Source organism: Podarcis muralis, chromosome 1, assembly GCF_964188315.1.
Source record: "Podarcis muralis chromosome 1, rPodMur119.hap1.1, whole genome shotgun sequence".
NCBI classification, from domain to species: Eukaryota; Metazoa; Chordata; class Lepidosauria; order Squamata; family Lacertidae; genus Podarcis; species Podarcis muralis.
This window is the reverse complement of record NC_135655.1, coordinates 113,289,077-113,304,710: the sequence shown is the minus strand read 5'-3', so window position 1 is coordinate 113,304,710 and position 15,634 is coordinate 113,289,077. Positions and strand designations below refer to the sequence as shown.

The window sequence follows — 15,634 nt, the reverse complement described above, 5'->3', positions numbered from 1 at the left end:
AAGACAACGGTGATTGCACACCGTATTTCCTCAAATAATACCTACCTTTAAGTTTTACCATACAAACGCAAGTGTCGCTTCCGACATCGTTCTGAGCTTTGCACTGGTATTCACCAATGTCAGATACTTCGATATTCAGAATGTGAACACTTGCATGGTAGTTTTTGGATGCGACTTTGTACTTTTTACTGCTACGGATTTGCCTCTTATCCTTATACCACGTAATATCAAAAGGTGGCGTCCCAGAAATCTCACATTCAAGGCTAACCTCAGTACCCTTGAGTGTATCTACTGGAGACGGCTTCCTGCTAAAGATGGGTGGTTCTAGGATGAAAGAAAGAATCAGGCATCATTTAAAGAAAGTTACCTCAATATATATGTTGCTAGTTTAATACGAATATAATGTGAGAATTGCCATATATGTATCTGTTCCAGAGCCAAGACATGCATGTAGCAGAAGAAGCACATTTTCTTTTCACAGCTGGTTTTTAAGGGTAGCCAACTGACTGGAATGGAAGCATGCATGTTCCAGTCCTCCAGCAAAGCTCCGCCCACTAAGATGCCCATGATTGGGCAGTTTAGTGTATTTGGCGGGCAATCCCACCCTGCAATGTGGTGGGCCGGATGATCTTCAATGTGCACGCGAGTCCCAGCACTTGGAATGGCTGGCAGCCAGCCCGCAAGAGGCCACAACTGTTGCCCACCCAGAATAGGGTAATTGGCCATTTCAGTAATAAAAGCAATAACCATCCTAGAATGCTGAGCCAAAAGGGTGAGTGCAGGAATGCATTTAACACCCATTTTCTCCTCCTTTCACATGGAATGTAGTCCTACTGACTAATTACTTATCCTTTCTGTAACAGGCAGAGAGGTGTAATGGTCACTGCCGCCTCTTGCAGATTCAGTGGACGCCAACCCTGGCATCTACTCAAGCATTTGATTAGTTGACTGGAGGGGATGTTTTGTCACCCTCTCAGTGTTGTGGTGCAAATTTGAATGACTTATGGTTGCAGCCTTGATTTAAGTACCCCACTCATTGATGTTAATGAAGAGTGGGTTATAATTGCCACCAAGTTTATGCAGGTAATTAAGAAAACATCTTTCTGTAATAGCTAATTGATGATCTCTGGGTTGTTGGTTGTTGTTTTTTTAAAAAATGTAGTTTTTACTATGTGGTTGTTGTAGACCACTTTGGTTTTTTGGTTTAATAGTGGCATACAAATATTGCAATAATAAAATAACCTAAATAAATAATAGTAAATACACCACATCCCTTTGAACATTCTTGAGGGAAAGAGTGAAAGCCACAGGTTAGAGAATACTTGTTTAAAATTAGGTAAAGGTACCCCTGCCCGTATAGAGGCCGGGAGCCAGCGCTGTCCGCAGACACTTCCGGGTCACATGGCCAGCGTGACAAGCTACTCTGGCAAGCCAGAGCCGCACACGGAAACGCTGTTTACCTTCCCGCAAGTAAGCGGTCCCTATTTATCTACTTGCACCCGGGGGTGCTTTCGAACTGCTAGGTTGGCAGGCGCTGGGACCGAGCAGCGGGAACGCACCCTGCCGCAGGGATTCGAACCGCCGACCATGCGATCGGCAAGTCGTAGGCGCTGAGGTTTTACCCACAGCGCCACCCGCGTCCCTTGTTTAAAATTAACCTGGAGGTTAATTAGATGAGAAATAGGACCCTGTCCACAATGGGCAGCTATAGCAATCTAACAGCTAGCTTAGCCATACAAGAATCAGAATGAGCTAATCTCAATCTTTTTAGGGATAGTTAGTCAAAGAGAAGGAAGTCCGCCAAGGCATGTTTGCTAACCTTTGACTAGGAGTTTAGTACTGCAGCTTGCCCTGCCAGCAGGGTTCTGTGCTTCACATATGTAATCTCCACTATCGTCTGCACCAAGATGCCTCATTTCAATGACTGCCACAGAATCTGTGAATGACATCTGGAATTTTTCGCTGGCATGGACTTCAGTGTCATTTCTGTACCATACCACTTTGATTTCCGGAGAGCCACTGATTTTACAATCAAGTCGTGTGGAGTCACCCTGTTTAATAACTTTAGACGGGTCTAGCTTCTTAATGAACTTTGGAGGTTCTGGGAAACGGAAGAAAAATGAAAGCAAGGTAAATCGGAAGAAAAGAGAGATTGTGTTGAAAGGTATATAGAATAAGAGGGGAGAGAAATCTAAAAGGGCGCTTAACTTCTAGTTTTAGCAATGCAGGAAGAAAAGTAGCCCAGAAACATTTACACAAAAGACTGCAGAAGACAGACACAGAACACATTAGCACACCTGTTATACTCAGTGTGGTTGTACAAGAATCGCTGCCAACATCGTTGGAAACTTGGCAAGTATAGTTTCCACTTTTTGATACATCCACAGAATAAAGATTTAAGAAACCAGTTGACCCTTCAATCCCAAATAAACAGTTAGGTCCAGACACAAGTTCTAAATCTTCTTTAAACCACTTTATTTTAAAAGGCGGTGTTCCCTTTAAAGATGCCTTAAATTCCACTGTTGAATCAGGTATAGCTGATTGACTTTCTGGTTTTACCAAGAAGCTTGGTGGCTCTAAAGGTTTTAAGAAACAAAAGAAAACTAATTAGGTTCCGACGCAAGAAATATGGCCTGGCAAGCCACAGCAAAACCAATAAAGAGAAATAAAACATGTGTCAAAGTTAATAAGAAAAGAAAGGTTCTATATAGATAACGTTAAATGAGATCAACATTCAAAGATATTAATGATGTGAAGTTGAAAAAGATTTATATTTTAATACAGTGTATAGAAAGAAGATAGAAATCCAAACCTTTCACAGTTAAGACGGCGCTACATGAGTCACTTCCTGCAACATTTGTTACGCTGCAAGTATAATTTCCAGAATCTGTCAACTCTAGGTAATTAACCTCGAGCGATACAGTGTTCTCATGGCACAGATGCCTGTATTTTGCACTCTCGGGTATCTCTTTTCCATCTTTAAACCATTTTGCAGTAATTGGGAGTGAGCCAGAGACTTTGCACTCCATATGAATAGATGATCCCAGAATTTTATCCATTTTTGACAATTTTTTGGTAAACGAAGGAGGGATTGCTTGATCTGCCCAGAAGGGAGGGAAGAAGGTAAGTAGCATCAGATTCCTTGCTTTAGTCTTTCTTCTTCATGAAAAATACACAGGCAATTAAAATGTTGATTGAAAAAGAACATGCTCCATTTTGACCAAACAAAATACAAACCTAGTACAGACAAAGTAGCCTCACAGGTGCTGCTTCCAAACTCATTTTCGACCTTAAAGGTGTATGTGCCACTGTCCTCCTTCATAATGGACTCAATCCTGAATCTAGCCACATTATTGTCAAAGCTCATGGTGTAATATCTACTGGGCATGAGTTGTTTGCCATCTTTGGACCATTTTACTTGAAGTTCTGGTGTTCCAGCCACAGTGCATTCTAGAGTGACTGGGTCTTTCTCCGTAACTTTAATTGATTTAGCTTTTTCTATGATCTGAGCAGGTTCTGGAGTAAGAATAAAAACACAAATATATTGAAGTCTTCCGATGAGTAACCGGCAGAAGACTGGTGCTTACTGAGGAATCAAAATAGGAATCAAAACTCACAAACCTTGCACTAAAAGTAAAGCAAAACACTTCTCAACTCCTGACTCATTCTTTGCCTGACAGGTGTATCTCCCACTGTGACCGAGGTCAACATGCCTGATCTTCAGTCTTGCCACATTGTTTTCAAATGTAATGTGGAAGCTGTCATCGTTTTCGATTATTCTTTCGTCTTTTATCCAAGACACTGTTAAAGGCTGAGAACCAGCCACAGTGCATTGAAATACAGCAGAGCTCTTCAAAACAGCGTGGACATTTTCTAACTTCTTGATGAAGGATGGGGGTTCTGTGTTTATTAAAAATATAAAAAAGCTGGAATGAAACCTGGGTAAGGTTTAAAATTTACTAAAGGAGGTGAGAGAACAAACGGAATGTTTCTTAGGCTTTTTCCCTACTATGATTACTGAACTGACCTTTCAGACTGACTTTTGTGCTACAGGAACAGCTGCCCCCTTCATTTGAAATAATGCACTGGTATTCGCCAGCATCCTGAACATCACAGTTCATGATATGAAGGGCAAAAACAGATTGCTGATCAGTCATGGTGTATTTCTTGCTACTTCGGATCTCGTTGTTGTTCTTCAGCCAGGTCACTTCAAACGGAGGAGTCCCTGTGACTTCACATTCTAACACAGCATCGTAGGTTCTTACTACTTCCACAGGTTTTAGCTCCCTCACAAATGTGGGAGGTTCTAAAGTAGTAGAAGAAAACAAAGCAACCTCAGAAATAAGGGGAGGAACCCAACTGCATGGCTGAAGGAACTGGAAAAGGAATTCTTAGCAACTAACCTTTCACTCTCAGTTCAATGCTGCAACTCTCACTACCTGCGTCATTGCGGGCCTCGCAGATGTAAGTCCCGCTATCCTCCACTTTAGCATTGGAAACTTTAAAAGTCGCCATGTTGTCTACAAACGAGACTCCATATTTAGCATGGTCCAGCACTTCGTTCCCATCAAGGTACCAAAGGACACGGATTTCTGGTGTACCCGCTACCTGGCATTCAAAAGTGGTAGACTGTCCTTTTCTCAAAGCTACTACAGGGCTAGGCTTCTGAAGAAACCTAGGGGGCTCTAAAATAAAATTAAAAATAATTATTTAGAAAATAGTAATTGGCTTTAAAAAACACAAACCAACTAAAAAACTAAGGTAGATTGCAATCCTATGCACATACTTACTGTAATCCCCATCTAACACAGTGGGACTTACACTCAAGTAGACATGCATAGGATTGAGCTGCGCAAATCGCAGCTGATAACCCAGGATGTAAAAGTGCAGACCTTTCACAAAAAGAGTTGTCTTGCAGGTTGTTGTCCCGACGTCATTGCTTAATTGGCAGATATAGTTCCCTGAATCAGACGTCTTGGCCGAAAAGAGTTCCAGCACGCTTGAAGTGTCATCTTTGTAAACTGAGCGAGAAGCTCCCGAAAGGAGTTCTTTGCTATCTTTGAACCACTTTATTTGTATGGGAGGCGTGCCGCTCACAAGAGCTTTGAGTTGGACTCTGGCAGCTGGTACCACATCTTGTGACTGTGGCTTTTCAACAAAGCATGGGGGTTCTACAAAGAGTGGGAAGAAAGACCAGGAAAAGAAGGAGGTCATTCATTTTGGAACGATAAACAAAAACCAGAATCAAAGCAACGTGGCAAATAAGCCTGCCGCCTAGGAGAAAAATACAAGATGTCCAAACCTTTGACGGTTAAATGAGCACTGCATTGGTTGCTTCCAGCTTTATTTGTTGCCTCGCAGGTATAAGATCCACTATCTGCACCTTCAAGCTGGTTGATCTCCAAGAATGCCATGTTATCATGGAAAGAATACTTGTGCTTTTCACTAGCAGTTATCTCTTGGCCATCCTTGTACCACTGGATACTTATTGGGTGTGAACCAGACACTATACACTCAAGGTGAACAAAAGAGCCCTTAATGCTATCCATTTTCTTTAGCTTTTTGGTGAATTTAGGCGGTATGATCAGATCTACCCAAGACAAACCAAAAAGATAGATATTAGATTAGGCTGCCACTTTGCTGGCCTTTGGCATAAAAAGAAAATAAGAATTGCAGTTGTGGCCAGCACCCACCAACCGACCCACCTCCAAGAGAAGAGGGATACACAATACGAACCTAAGACATTAATGCTAGCTTTACAGCTGCTGCTTCCGACATCATTTGAAACCTCAAATGTGTATTCGCCACTATCTTTCTTTTCGGTAGAAACAATCTTTAGCATAGAGACTGTATCGGTAACACTGATTTTATATTTGTGTCCCAATGTCAACTCCTTTCCATCTCTGAACCACTTGGCAGTAATATCTTTTGTTCCTGAAAATCTACACTGCAGTGTGGCTGGGTCGCCTTCCGTGACATCAATTGAAACAGCTTTATCAGTGATGGTGGCTGCCTCTGTGATAAATACAGGAGCAAATATGAGTCTGGGTGACTTGAAGTGTAGACGTTAGCAAAACACGATGCTATAAATTAAGGAGGCGGGAGGAAGCTCTACAAACCTTTTACTGTTAGTAAAGCAGAACATCTTTGGATTCCAGCATCATTTTTAGCCTGGCAAAAATATTTCCCATCGTGCTTCACTTCTATGGCCCTGATCATAAGAGTGGCCACATTGTTCACAAAGGTCATTTTGGTGTTATCGTCTTCAACAATGTCATCATTATCTTTCAGCCAAGAGACTGTTATAGGCATGGAACCTTTAATAGTTGCTTGAAATACTATTGTGCCTCCTCTAAGTGAGCTAATGTTCTCAATCCTCTTCACAAATTGTGGGGGTTCTATTGAAAGAATAGATGCCTTGGTGAGTATTAGCCTCAACTAAACATCAGAATTAAATTATTATATTTTCCAGGCGGTACTGACCTTTCAAAGCCAACTCAGAGCTACAGACACAGCTTCCTACATCGTTTGTTACCCTGCACTGGTATTCTCCTGCATCTGAAGAGTCAAACTTGAAAACCTGGAGGCTAATCAAGGAATTCTCAATGCTTATTCTGTGCTTCCTACTGCTCCTCACAGGTTTGTTGTCCTTTAACCAATAGACCTCAAACGGAGGGGTACCTAAGACCTCACATTCCAGTATCACATCTGAGTCTTTTAACACTTCCCTTGGTTCAAATTCCTTGACAAAGTAAGGTGACTCTATAGCACAAGACAGAAAGAAAGAGTGAGGGTTGTTAATTGGTTCTGGGACCTTTAAAAGGCTTGAAAGACTTGCTGAGAAAATTGAGTGGAGGGGTACTTTTGCACACACCTTTTACAACCACGACACTACTGCAGGTATCTTTCCCAGCATTATTTTTTGCCTCACATGTATATTCACCACAGTCTTCAAGAGTGACATCCAGGAGTCTGAGGACTGCTGTGGAGCCCACCAAAGTCATCTTGTGTTTGGCACTGTCTTTAATTTCCCTGTCATCCTTGAACCAAGAGATTTTAATTTCAGGCGTGCCTGTAACTTTACATTCTAATTGGGCGTATTCTCCTTTCTTAATCAACTGCGACGGCTCAAGTCTTTCCACGAAAGTAGCGGGTTCTGTGGAATTAAAGGATGTTATTAAGAAGAGTTGCAGAAAGAGGTTAAGGAAAAAAATAAGAGGCACCTCAAATCGCCACCCAAGCATATCATCATAAGAGAAAGAGTTGTGCAAACCTTGGACAAACAAGTTTGCACTGCATGAGGCTGAACCAGCCGCGTTGCTGACTTTGCAAGAATAGGCGCCTGAATCAGCAGGTTTCACAGCGTAAAGCTCCAAGTAACTCAACAAAGCTTCCGTCATGATGTAACAAGCTCCGCCAGTTGTTAGCTCAGCATCACCCTTAAACCATTGTACAGAGAGTGGCGCTGTTCCCTTAAATGTACTCTTCAAACGCACTGTTGACCCAGGAGATATTTCTTGAGACTCTGGCTCTGTCACGAAGCTAGGTGGCTCTACACATTGTTTGAAAGAAAGAGTTGGAAAGAATCAGTAGTGCAACTTAATGTAGTAAGGTTAAAAAGGGGGTGGGGAAAGAACGGTTAAAAGAGATAATGAGAAGAGAACGCAAAAGAAGATGTCAAACCTTTTATCGTTAAAGTTCCATGGCTTTCCTTGCCCCCTGCAGAGTTAGTAGCTCTACAGGAATACACGCCTGCGTCATTGGTATCCAGGTGTTTGATGTCCAAAGACGCTGAACCTTCTTCGTAGCGTATTGCATACTTGGCGCTGGCAGTGATCTCTTTGTCATGCTTAAACCAAGACACTTTTATTGGAAGAGAACCTGATACTTTGCAGTCAAAGTGGCAGGAGCCACCAACCGCGCTATCGGCGTTCCGCAGAGGTTTGGTAAAGAACGGAGGAAGGGTGCGATCTGTTCCAAGGCACAGCAAAGAAAAGAAAACCAATATATATCAAAAAGAGTGTTTTAGGAGTGCTCCCTCCCACCTCCCACCTTCTAATTGTTCTTCCATCTAAATCGCAGTAGCGCTACTGGATTACCAACCTAACACAGTAAATGAGGTGGTGCACGAACTGCGTCCAACATCGTTTGAAACTTCAAAGGTGATTTCGCCAGTATCGTGCAATTCGGCGGTGTAGAATTTCAACTGAGCAACATTGTTCTTAAAACTGATTCTATACTTTTTGTTAGAAGCCAGAGGCTTTCCGTCTTTGAACCATTTCGTTTTGAGCTCTGGAGTGCCTGCAACAGTGTATTCCAGAGTTGCTGGGTCCCCTGCCGTCACCTGAATGAATTCAGCTCTCTCAACAATGGTAGCAGGCTCTATAACAGAATTAAACAGTGGTCATTATAGACCTAATGCGAACAATATGCCTGTGTATAAGAAGAATTGTGTGATCTTAAAGTGCTCCTACACTGACCTTTAACTGCTAATTCTCCAAAACATGTTTGGCTTCCTGCATCATTCTCAGCCAGACATGTATATTTACCACCAGAGCTAATCTGGACATCTGTGATTTGCAAAGTTGCAATGCCATTTTCAAAGGTCACTTTGACTTTGTTATCTTCTTTAATAATATCTTTCCCCTTCATCCAAGTGACAGAAATAGGAGCTGAGCCTCTCACAGCTGCCTGTAAGAAAACTTCATCCCCAGCGAGTGCAGTAACATCTTCGATTTTCTTAATGAAAGAGGGAGGTTCTAATTTGAAAAAGAAAGAAAGGAAGAAAAACCCTTATCTATCATTGCATCATATGGTGCTTGGTGCTGCATTTAAGGCTTTTTAAAGAAAATAAATTGCCTTCTGGATACAATGGCAACGTCTTTTATGGATTTCTACCTCTGAATGTTAGGGAAATATTACCATTTCAATCTGGAGATGGAGAAACCATTATTTGTTGAGCAATAAGTAAATGTCTTCCATTTGACAGCAGGGAAATTAATCCAGGTGAAGTAGAGGTGAGGAACCTGTGGCACTCTAGATATGGTACTCCAACTCCCACCCCATTAGCCAATGGTCAGGAATTATGGGGTCCAACAACATCTGGAGGGCTACAGTTTCCCCATCATTGATGTAAACCAGGAGTGGAGAACATTTGGTCCTCCAGATGTTGATGAACTACAAATTGGCCATGCTGACTGGGGCTGATGGGAATTGTAGTTCAGCAACACTTGAAGGACCACAGGTTCCCCACTACTGGTGTAAATGAGGGGACTAGGAAGAGTAAAAGAGGAATTCTTTTACTGGGCACCAAAGCTTGCTTCTCAGAAGGATGTCGGGAATAGAGATTTTGCCTTTTGGCTATGCTTTATGTTGGAATCCCTCTGATTTGCATGACATTATACTTATCAAAGGAAAGGCTAACAGACCAACCATAGGCGTGCCTACTCAGAGGTAAGTCCCATTGAGTTCAGCGAGGCTTACTCTTAAGTAAGTGTGTGGGAATGCTAAGAGCATTTTTTTTTACATATGAATTGCCTTTGGGCTCCTCTTTCATTACTTGGTGGAACTTTGAGTACTGATAATGTTGGGGATGGGAGATGAAAAGATGCATTAGCATTGCAAATTAGAATGCTGACTTGGGTAGGTTTTACATTTGTATCACAAGCTGACAGAAGCAATAAACTCTTTACATATCATGTGTAGGGATGGGCAAACCTATCAGTTCCTCTTTTTTAAAAGTCTTAAATTGAGTCCTCACATTTTCACATCAGTTTGCAGTTTTTAAAAGAAGTCTTCGTGAAAATTATCAGCATTTTAGTGTGAATTTCTTCTACTACACACATTTTGCCCAATATTCACTATTTCACAAAAGTATTTTTCATTTCCCAGCTGGAACATTGCATTGCAAAATTCAGAGAAGTGTGAATTTGAAAGGATAGCCATGTTCTGGTCCGCATATTGTTTTGAAAGGTAAGGTCACCTTTAAAAGAGAACTGAATTGACTTTCTCCTCCACCCCTAAACATGTGTAAAACAGCCTCTTGCTTGGGAATTAAGCTCAATGAAATCTGTTCTCTGCCTTTATTCCTGCGTTCAAGAATATAAGAAAAGGTTCCAAGAAGCAACAAGACACAGAAAGAGAAGGAAAGGAGACAACAAAAAAAGAAAAATGGGTTTCCACGAAAGAGTTATTTTCTCCTTTTGCACTATGTTAAAAATAGGTTTTGTTTGTTCACTTGCTCACTAACCTTTCAGTATATATGTTGCACTGCAAACACATTTTCCAACTTCATTCGCTATGGAACATTCGTATTCACCAACATCTGCACTATTAAATGAAGAAATCTCCAGAGAGATAAGAGACTTTTGGGAAGTCAACCTGTATTTTTTACTACTGCGAATTTGTTTCCTGTCTTTAAACCAACTGATTTCAAATGGTCCAGTACCAGAAACCTCACAATGAAGAGTGGCATTCATTCCTCTCACTATGTCGCCCGGCTCAAGAGTTTTGATGAAAGTAGGAGGCTCTATAAAATCATCAAAACATGAATAAAGAATTAGTGACCGATAGTACACTTGCAACAGAACAGAGCACCTTGAAAAGAGAGCATCCCTGGGTTTAAGAACAAACCTTTGACAACAATCTCAGTACTACAGCTGTCACTGCCAGCATCATTAGCTGCTTCACACGAGTAGCTTCCACTGTCATCAACTTTCACATTGGTAATATCTAGCACAGCCACGTTATTGGCAAAAGACATCCTCTGTGTGTCGCTCTCTCTAATTTCTTTGTTATTTTTGTACCATGTCACCTGGATCTCAGGAGACCCTTTGATTTTGCACTGAAGGTGTGCTGACTCTCCAGGAGTCAACAAGTAAGAGGGGTCCACTTTCTTCAGGAACGATGGTGGCTCTAGAAGAAAAGTTCAGAAAGAAAGAAGCCTGAAATATAACACCTTAAGAAGATCGATTTGATAGGACGATTACAAAGACAAGCTACTGAGAAGCATGCAGACATCTATCCAGGACAAAACTCCAATTCCTGCCATTGCTCCTAATTCTGCTTTTTATCATGGTAACCAGAACTTCTCTAAAGAATCACCTAGGACGGAAAAATAATGACAGTTTTAGTCAACACTGGAATAAAGTTTGCACATTTAAGGAAATCAGACAATAAGCTTTAGTAAAGACACAAAGACGAGTGAAAAAGATTGTAGCTTTTCTTTTCACAAAGAAACACCACACCACACTTGGAGAAATGTGCTATGATTAGCTTTTTCCTTCTCAATGTTACCTCTCACTTCTTCATTATTTGGAACTAACAAATCGGTTCTGCGTGGGACCAGGTTACGCTCAGGCCACCAGGCCCCACCCCTGCCTCAGCGTGGTGCAGGATAGTGTCCTGCGTCATGTTGAGGGTGACCTGGCCACGCCATTTGCCAGGCGGCCAATCAGGGCGCTGTGGGGGTGTGGCCGGGGCCCACTTAAACCCGCGGCACAACTCTGGCAGCTCCTCTTTGAAGCACAACTACTATAAATAAGAGGACATAAATGACACCAAGTTTAGCAGGCCGACAATTTCCTTACCTCTGATTGTTACAGTGGTCGAAGAAGAGCTACTTCCAGCCTCATTTGCAGCAGTGCATGCATATGTTCCTGAATCTTTAAGTTTAGACAGAGGGATATCAAGTGATGCTATCTTGTCTTCAAAGCAAATCTTGTAATCTTTGCCTGGAGGTATTCGGGTTCCATCCTTGCTCCAGGATACTGTGACTTTCCTGTCTTCATCCACTTGGCATTCAAGATGTATCTTCTTATTGACTGCAGACTGAACAGCCTGCAGTTCCTTAACGAATCGTGGTTTATCAATGACAGCTATTTCTGCCTGGCAGATGTCTGCTCCAAATTTGTTTGAGGCTTTGCAGGTATAAACCCCCCTGTCATTTACTGTGAGGCGTGGAATCTCTAAACTGTGCTTATTCTCAGAAGCTGAAATCTTGCAATGTTCTGTGGAAGAAATGGCGGCACCATCCTTCTGCCACACTGTGTCGATTACAGGGGTGCCTGCCACTGTGCAGAGGAACCTGGCACTCTTACCCACAAAAGTAGTAATAGATTCGGGTCTGGTTAGAAAGGTTGGAGGAAACGCTTCTGCAAAAGAAAGGGGGGAAAGTTGACATGGACTTGGCCAATAGAGCGACCTTTCCCCCACACCCCAGCACCAAAGAAAGGAGACAGAAACGCTGTCTCCATATACACGCATTAAATTGCCTAGAAATAATGTGCAGTAAAGATTCCCAAGGCTCAATACATCCAGTAAATCATTAGGATGATCTAGCAGTTTTAAAAGCCATCTAGCAAGAATTATTTGTTATCTAAAAGAGCAGTTTTAAAGCCATCTATCAAGAGTTATTTGTTATCTAAAAGAGCAGTTTTAAAAGCCATCTAGCAAGAGTTATTTAGTCATGAAATTAGGTTTACATGTGAGGATTTGAAGTGCATGTCATGAATTAACCAGCAATACAGATTCCAGTAAGATGAAAGGTATAGGCAATTATTATAGTAATAAAAAGGCCTAGGGAGATCTTTTTAAAAGAGCAATGTCATTATGTATCCTTTATTTACTTCAAGATGGCTCCCACCACCCACTACGTCTGTAAGCATGGATCTCAAAGAGTAAATAAAATCAATTGCATCCCAGCAAAATCATGATCAGACGACTCAGTTAATACTATAGTCTTTTTGAGAAGCTTAAGACATTTAAGAGAGAATGTTTATAGGTGAATATGACTGAATCAAAAAACATTTCAAATGCCTCTGGGCACAATCCATGCCCTTGCTGAATTCTTCTCTCCTCCCAACCCCAGTGTGAAATGCTTTAAGTGTGGAAGTTCTTGCCTACAATCTCCTTCGCCAACTGCAATTCTTCCATCACTAGAGAGAGGTGCCTGTGGTGTGTGTGCTTGTACCAAATGGTGCACATCTGAAATGAACTAGAGTATTCCCTATTATTCGTAAGTTTTCCTCCATGCTTAAAAGAGTTCCAAAATAATATACAATAATTACAAATGGGTAATTTGACCATATCCTAAGTTCTGTTCTTTGACTCAGCTTCCGATGGAAATATATTTTTTGCTCCTGGATATGTACGTTGAACCTGGGGGCCAGATACCTGGTATTTTCTTCTATATCTATATGCACAGAAATGGAAATCCTTAGTCTGTTATTGGCCCTAGATGCATTTTACCACATACTAATGGTGAACACATTCAGTTACCTAACAAGGAAGCAGCACAGGGTTCATGTATCGCACTTACCAGTTACCGTTAAGGTTGCTTTGCTGCTTACGCTGCCATACTTATTGGAAGCTTTGCAGCTGTATTCGCCACAGTCAACTACTTGCGGTCTCGGGATTTGAAGAGTGGATGTATAATTAGTGGTGTGTATGGTATACTTGTCGCCATCATAGATTTCCCGGCCGGCTCTGTACCATTGAAACCGTACGTCTGGCGCCATCTCGATCTCGCAGGTGAACTTGGCAAGGTGGTTCACAGCGACTTCTTGGGATTCCAGCCTTCTCCTCAGTATGGGTCCAACTGAAGTTAAAAGTGAAAGAATAATGTGTTACAACCATCCACGTTCATGTGGATATGGTAATACTAATAGCATGTATGGTGCTTATAAGTGTACATTCCAAAACACTGTTAATAAAGTGACCAACAGAAATGAGATGTGTGGTTTCATGAGCTATCCAAGGAAAGTGGCTGTAAAGAAAAATGGTTGTCAGAGGTGAAAGCAAACCGAAAGCAGTGCTCAGTCTACCAGAGGGCTACATACATTGCAGTGCATAATGGAACTCTGAAGATACTCTGATGTGCTACTTACTATTAAAGGCATGCAAACAACATGATATATGAAATTATACCAGGTTGTACCAGAACATTTTCAACATGAAAGGTGTGACATTATGCTAGAATGGTGCAATGACTTCTACGACGTGCTGTGCAATCTCTTGGCACGTCTACTCAGAAGCAAGTCTCATTGTGCTCAGTGGGGCTTCCTCCCTAGTAAGCGTGTTCAGGATTGCATCTTTATTGTAGCAATGAAAAGGAAAAGTGAACCACGTTGCTCTGCGGATATGGGGATGAAAGTGCTCCTAAGACATGCACTCTTTTAAAAAAATCTGAAATTACAAATAGTTTTATTTAACAATCATCATTCATGAAACAAAAGTTAATTTTGTTTCAGTAACAAAAAGTGCAAAATGCAAATAAAAGGTGTGAATAAGAAATATATTTAAAGAAATAAAAGTTCTAAAGAGGAAACAAAAAGTGGAGGATCTGTGATTAGTTTGGTGATGCACAGCTGAAGTTTATATACTTCTTATATCTGTATCCAAAATGCTACTAGAGATACAAATATGTATATGTGTATTCTATTCAGTTAGCAAATGAGTGAAAATAGGAAAGCAATATTTTATCCCCATATTCCAACCTCTTTTTACAACTGTGAGTTTCGCGGCTGCTGTTGTTTTTCCACCTTCATTCAGAGCCTCACAGATGTATTCTCCTTGATGCACTTCCTTGAATGCTTGGTTGATTACTAGTGTGTATGTGTCATGGTCTTGCAAGCACTTGAACTCATTTCCTGAAGATACCAGCTTATCCCCAAAATACCAATCCACCACTTTAACATTTTCTATAATGGAAGTAAGACTTACGCTGTCACCTTCTTCAACAACAGTGTCTATAAAACTTTGGCGCATGATGGGACAACCCCCGCTCACCAGACTGTCTTCTCGTTTGCTAGCCTTAACTACATGTGCCTCCCCTTCATTTTCCTCAAAAAGTTCTTCCTTTCTCTCTTTCACTTTTAGAGCATCTATTAACCTCTCAACTGGGGCTGCTGCTACAGGAATATCAAGGGTGAGTGTGGTTGTACCTACATCTTTAATGTGCTCACTTAGAGCAATAGTTTGGACTTCTTGAATAGACACAAGTTGCTCCTCCTGTATTTCTGATCCAGTACTCAGGTAAGCATGATGTGGCTCAGGTGAACCAATAATATTACTGACAGATTGTTGCTGAACAGGTGTCTCAGTTACAGTAGCAGACTGCGTTAGTTTGGAAGGTGAACAAGAAGCAAGCAACTTGTGGTGTTTAGGTTCTGCTATGGCACTGGGTTCCTCTGCTGTCAGAACATGTTTCTCGTCATAAATAATGGAATGAACAGCAGCTTGCAATTCGCTTTTGAAATCAGCTGTCTGAGAATATATTCCATCTAGAGAGAGAGTTATTTCTGCAGTATTGGAACTTTCCAAGATTATAAGGCAAGTACATGTTGCATGTTTAGGTTCTTTGATCACTGTTACAGTTTTTAATTGAACACTCTCAATATCATCGAAAGCATCCAATGGAAATAAGTGCTGTTCATTTGTCAGAGCTACTTTCAGGGCCCTTCTGATCTGAGCCTTCGTATCTAAGCTACAACATACTGGAGTCTCGGCTGCAAGTTCTTCTTCTTTCCGAAGCACTTTGTTTTCCCATGTTTCTGGCACATCCATAAGCAGCCCCAGTTGCTTCTGGGCCTTTACGTTCTCAGCATCTGGCCTTGTGATCTTGTCCAAGTGCTCT

At 41.4% G+C, this 15,634-nt stretch overlaps 1 protein-coding gene across 1 annotated transcript in view; it reads right to left on the bottom strand.

Annotated features, from left to right (window-relative positions):
* Positions 1-15,634, bottom strand: part of TTN (titin) — a 289,919-nt gene that overhangs the window by 195,575 nt on the left and 78,710 nt on the right. Inside the window, exons 45-66 of the mRNA XM_077916555.1 lie at positions 13,319-13,597; positions 11,589-12,152; positions 10,633-10,914; positions 10,250-10,528; positions 8,481-8,759; positions 8,104-8,382; positions 7,684-7,971; positions 7,274-7,552; positions 6,875-7,156; positions 6,484-6,762; positions 6,120-6,398; positions 5,737-6,015; positions 5,303-5,590; positions 4,893-5,171; positions 4,404-4,685; positions 4,028-4,306; positions 3,622-3,900; positions 3,238-3,516; positions 2,813-3,100; positions 2,298-2,576; positions 1,820-2,101; positions 46-324 (exon numbers count right to left, since the gene is read on the bottom strand). Of these exons, the coding sequence (XP_077772681.1) occupies positions 46-324; positions 1,820-2,101; positions 2,298-2,576; positions 2,813-3,100; positions 3,238-3,516; positions 3,622-3,900; positions 4,028-4,306; positions 4,404-4,685; positions 4,893-5,171; positions 5,303-5,590; positions 5,737-6,015; positions 6,120-6,398; positions 6,484-6,762; positions 6,875-7,156; positions 7,274-7,552; positions 7,684-7,971; positions 8,104-8,382; positions 8,481-8,759; positions 10,250-10,528; positions 10,633-10,914; positions 11,589-12,152; positions 13,319-13,597 (6,462 nt within the window). The remainder of the gene's footprint in view (positions 1-45; positions 325-1,819; positions 2,102-2,297; positions 2,577-2,812; positions 3,101-3,237; positions 3,517-3,621; positions 3,901-4,027; positions 4,307-4,403; positions 4,686-4,892; positions 5,172-5,302; positions 5,591-5,736; positions 6,016-6,119; positions 6,399-6,483; positions 6,763-6,874; positions 7,157-7,273; positions 7,553-7,683; positions 7,972-8,103; positions 8,383-8,480; positions 8,760-10,249; positions 10,529-10,632; positions 10,915-11,588; positions 12,153-13,318; positions 13,598-15,634) is intronic.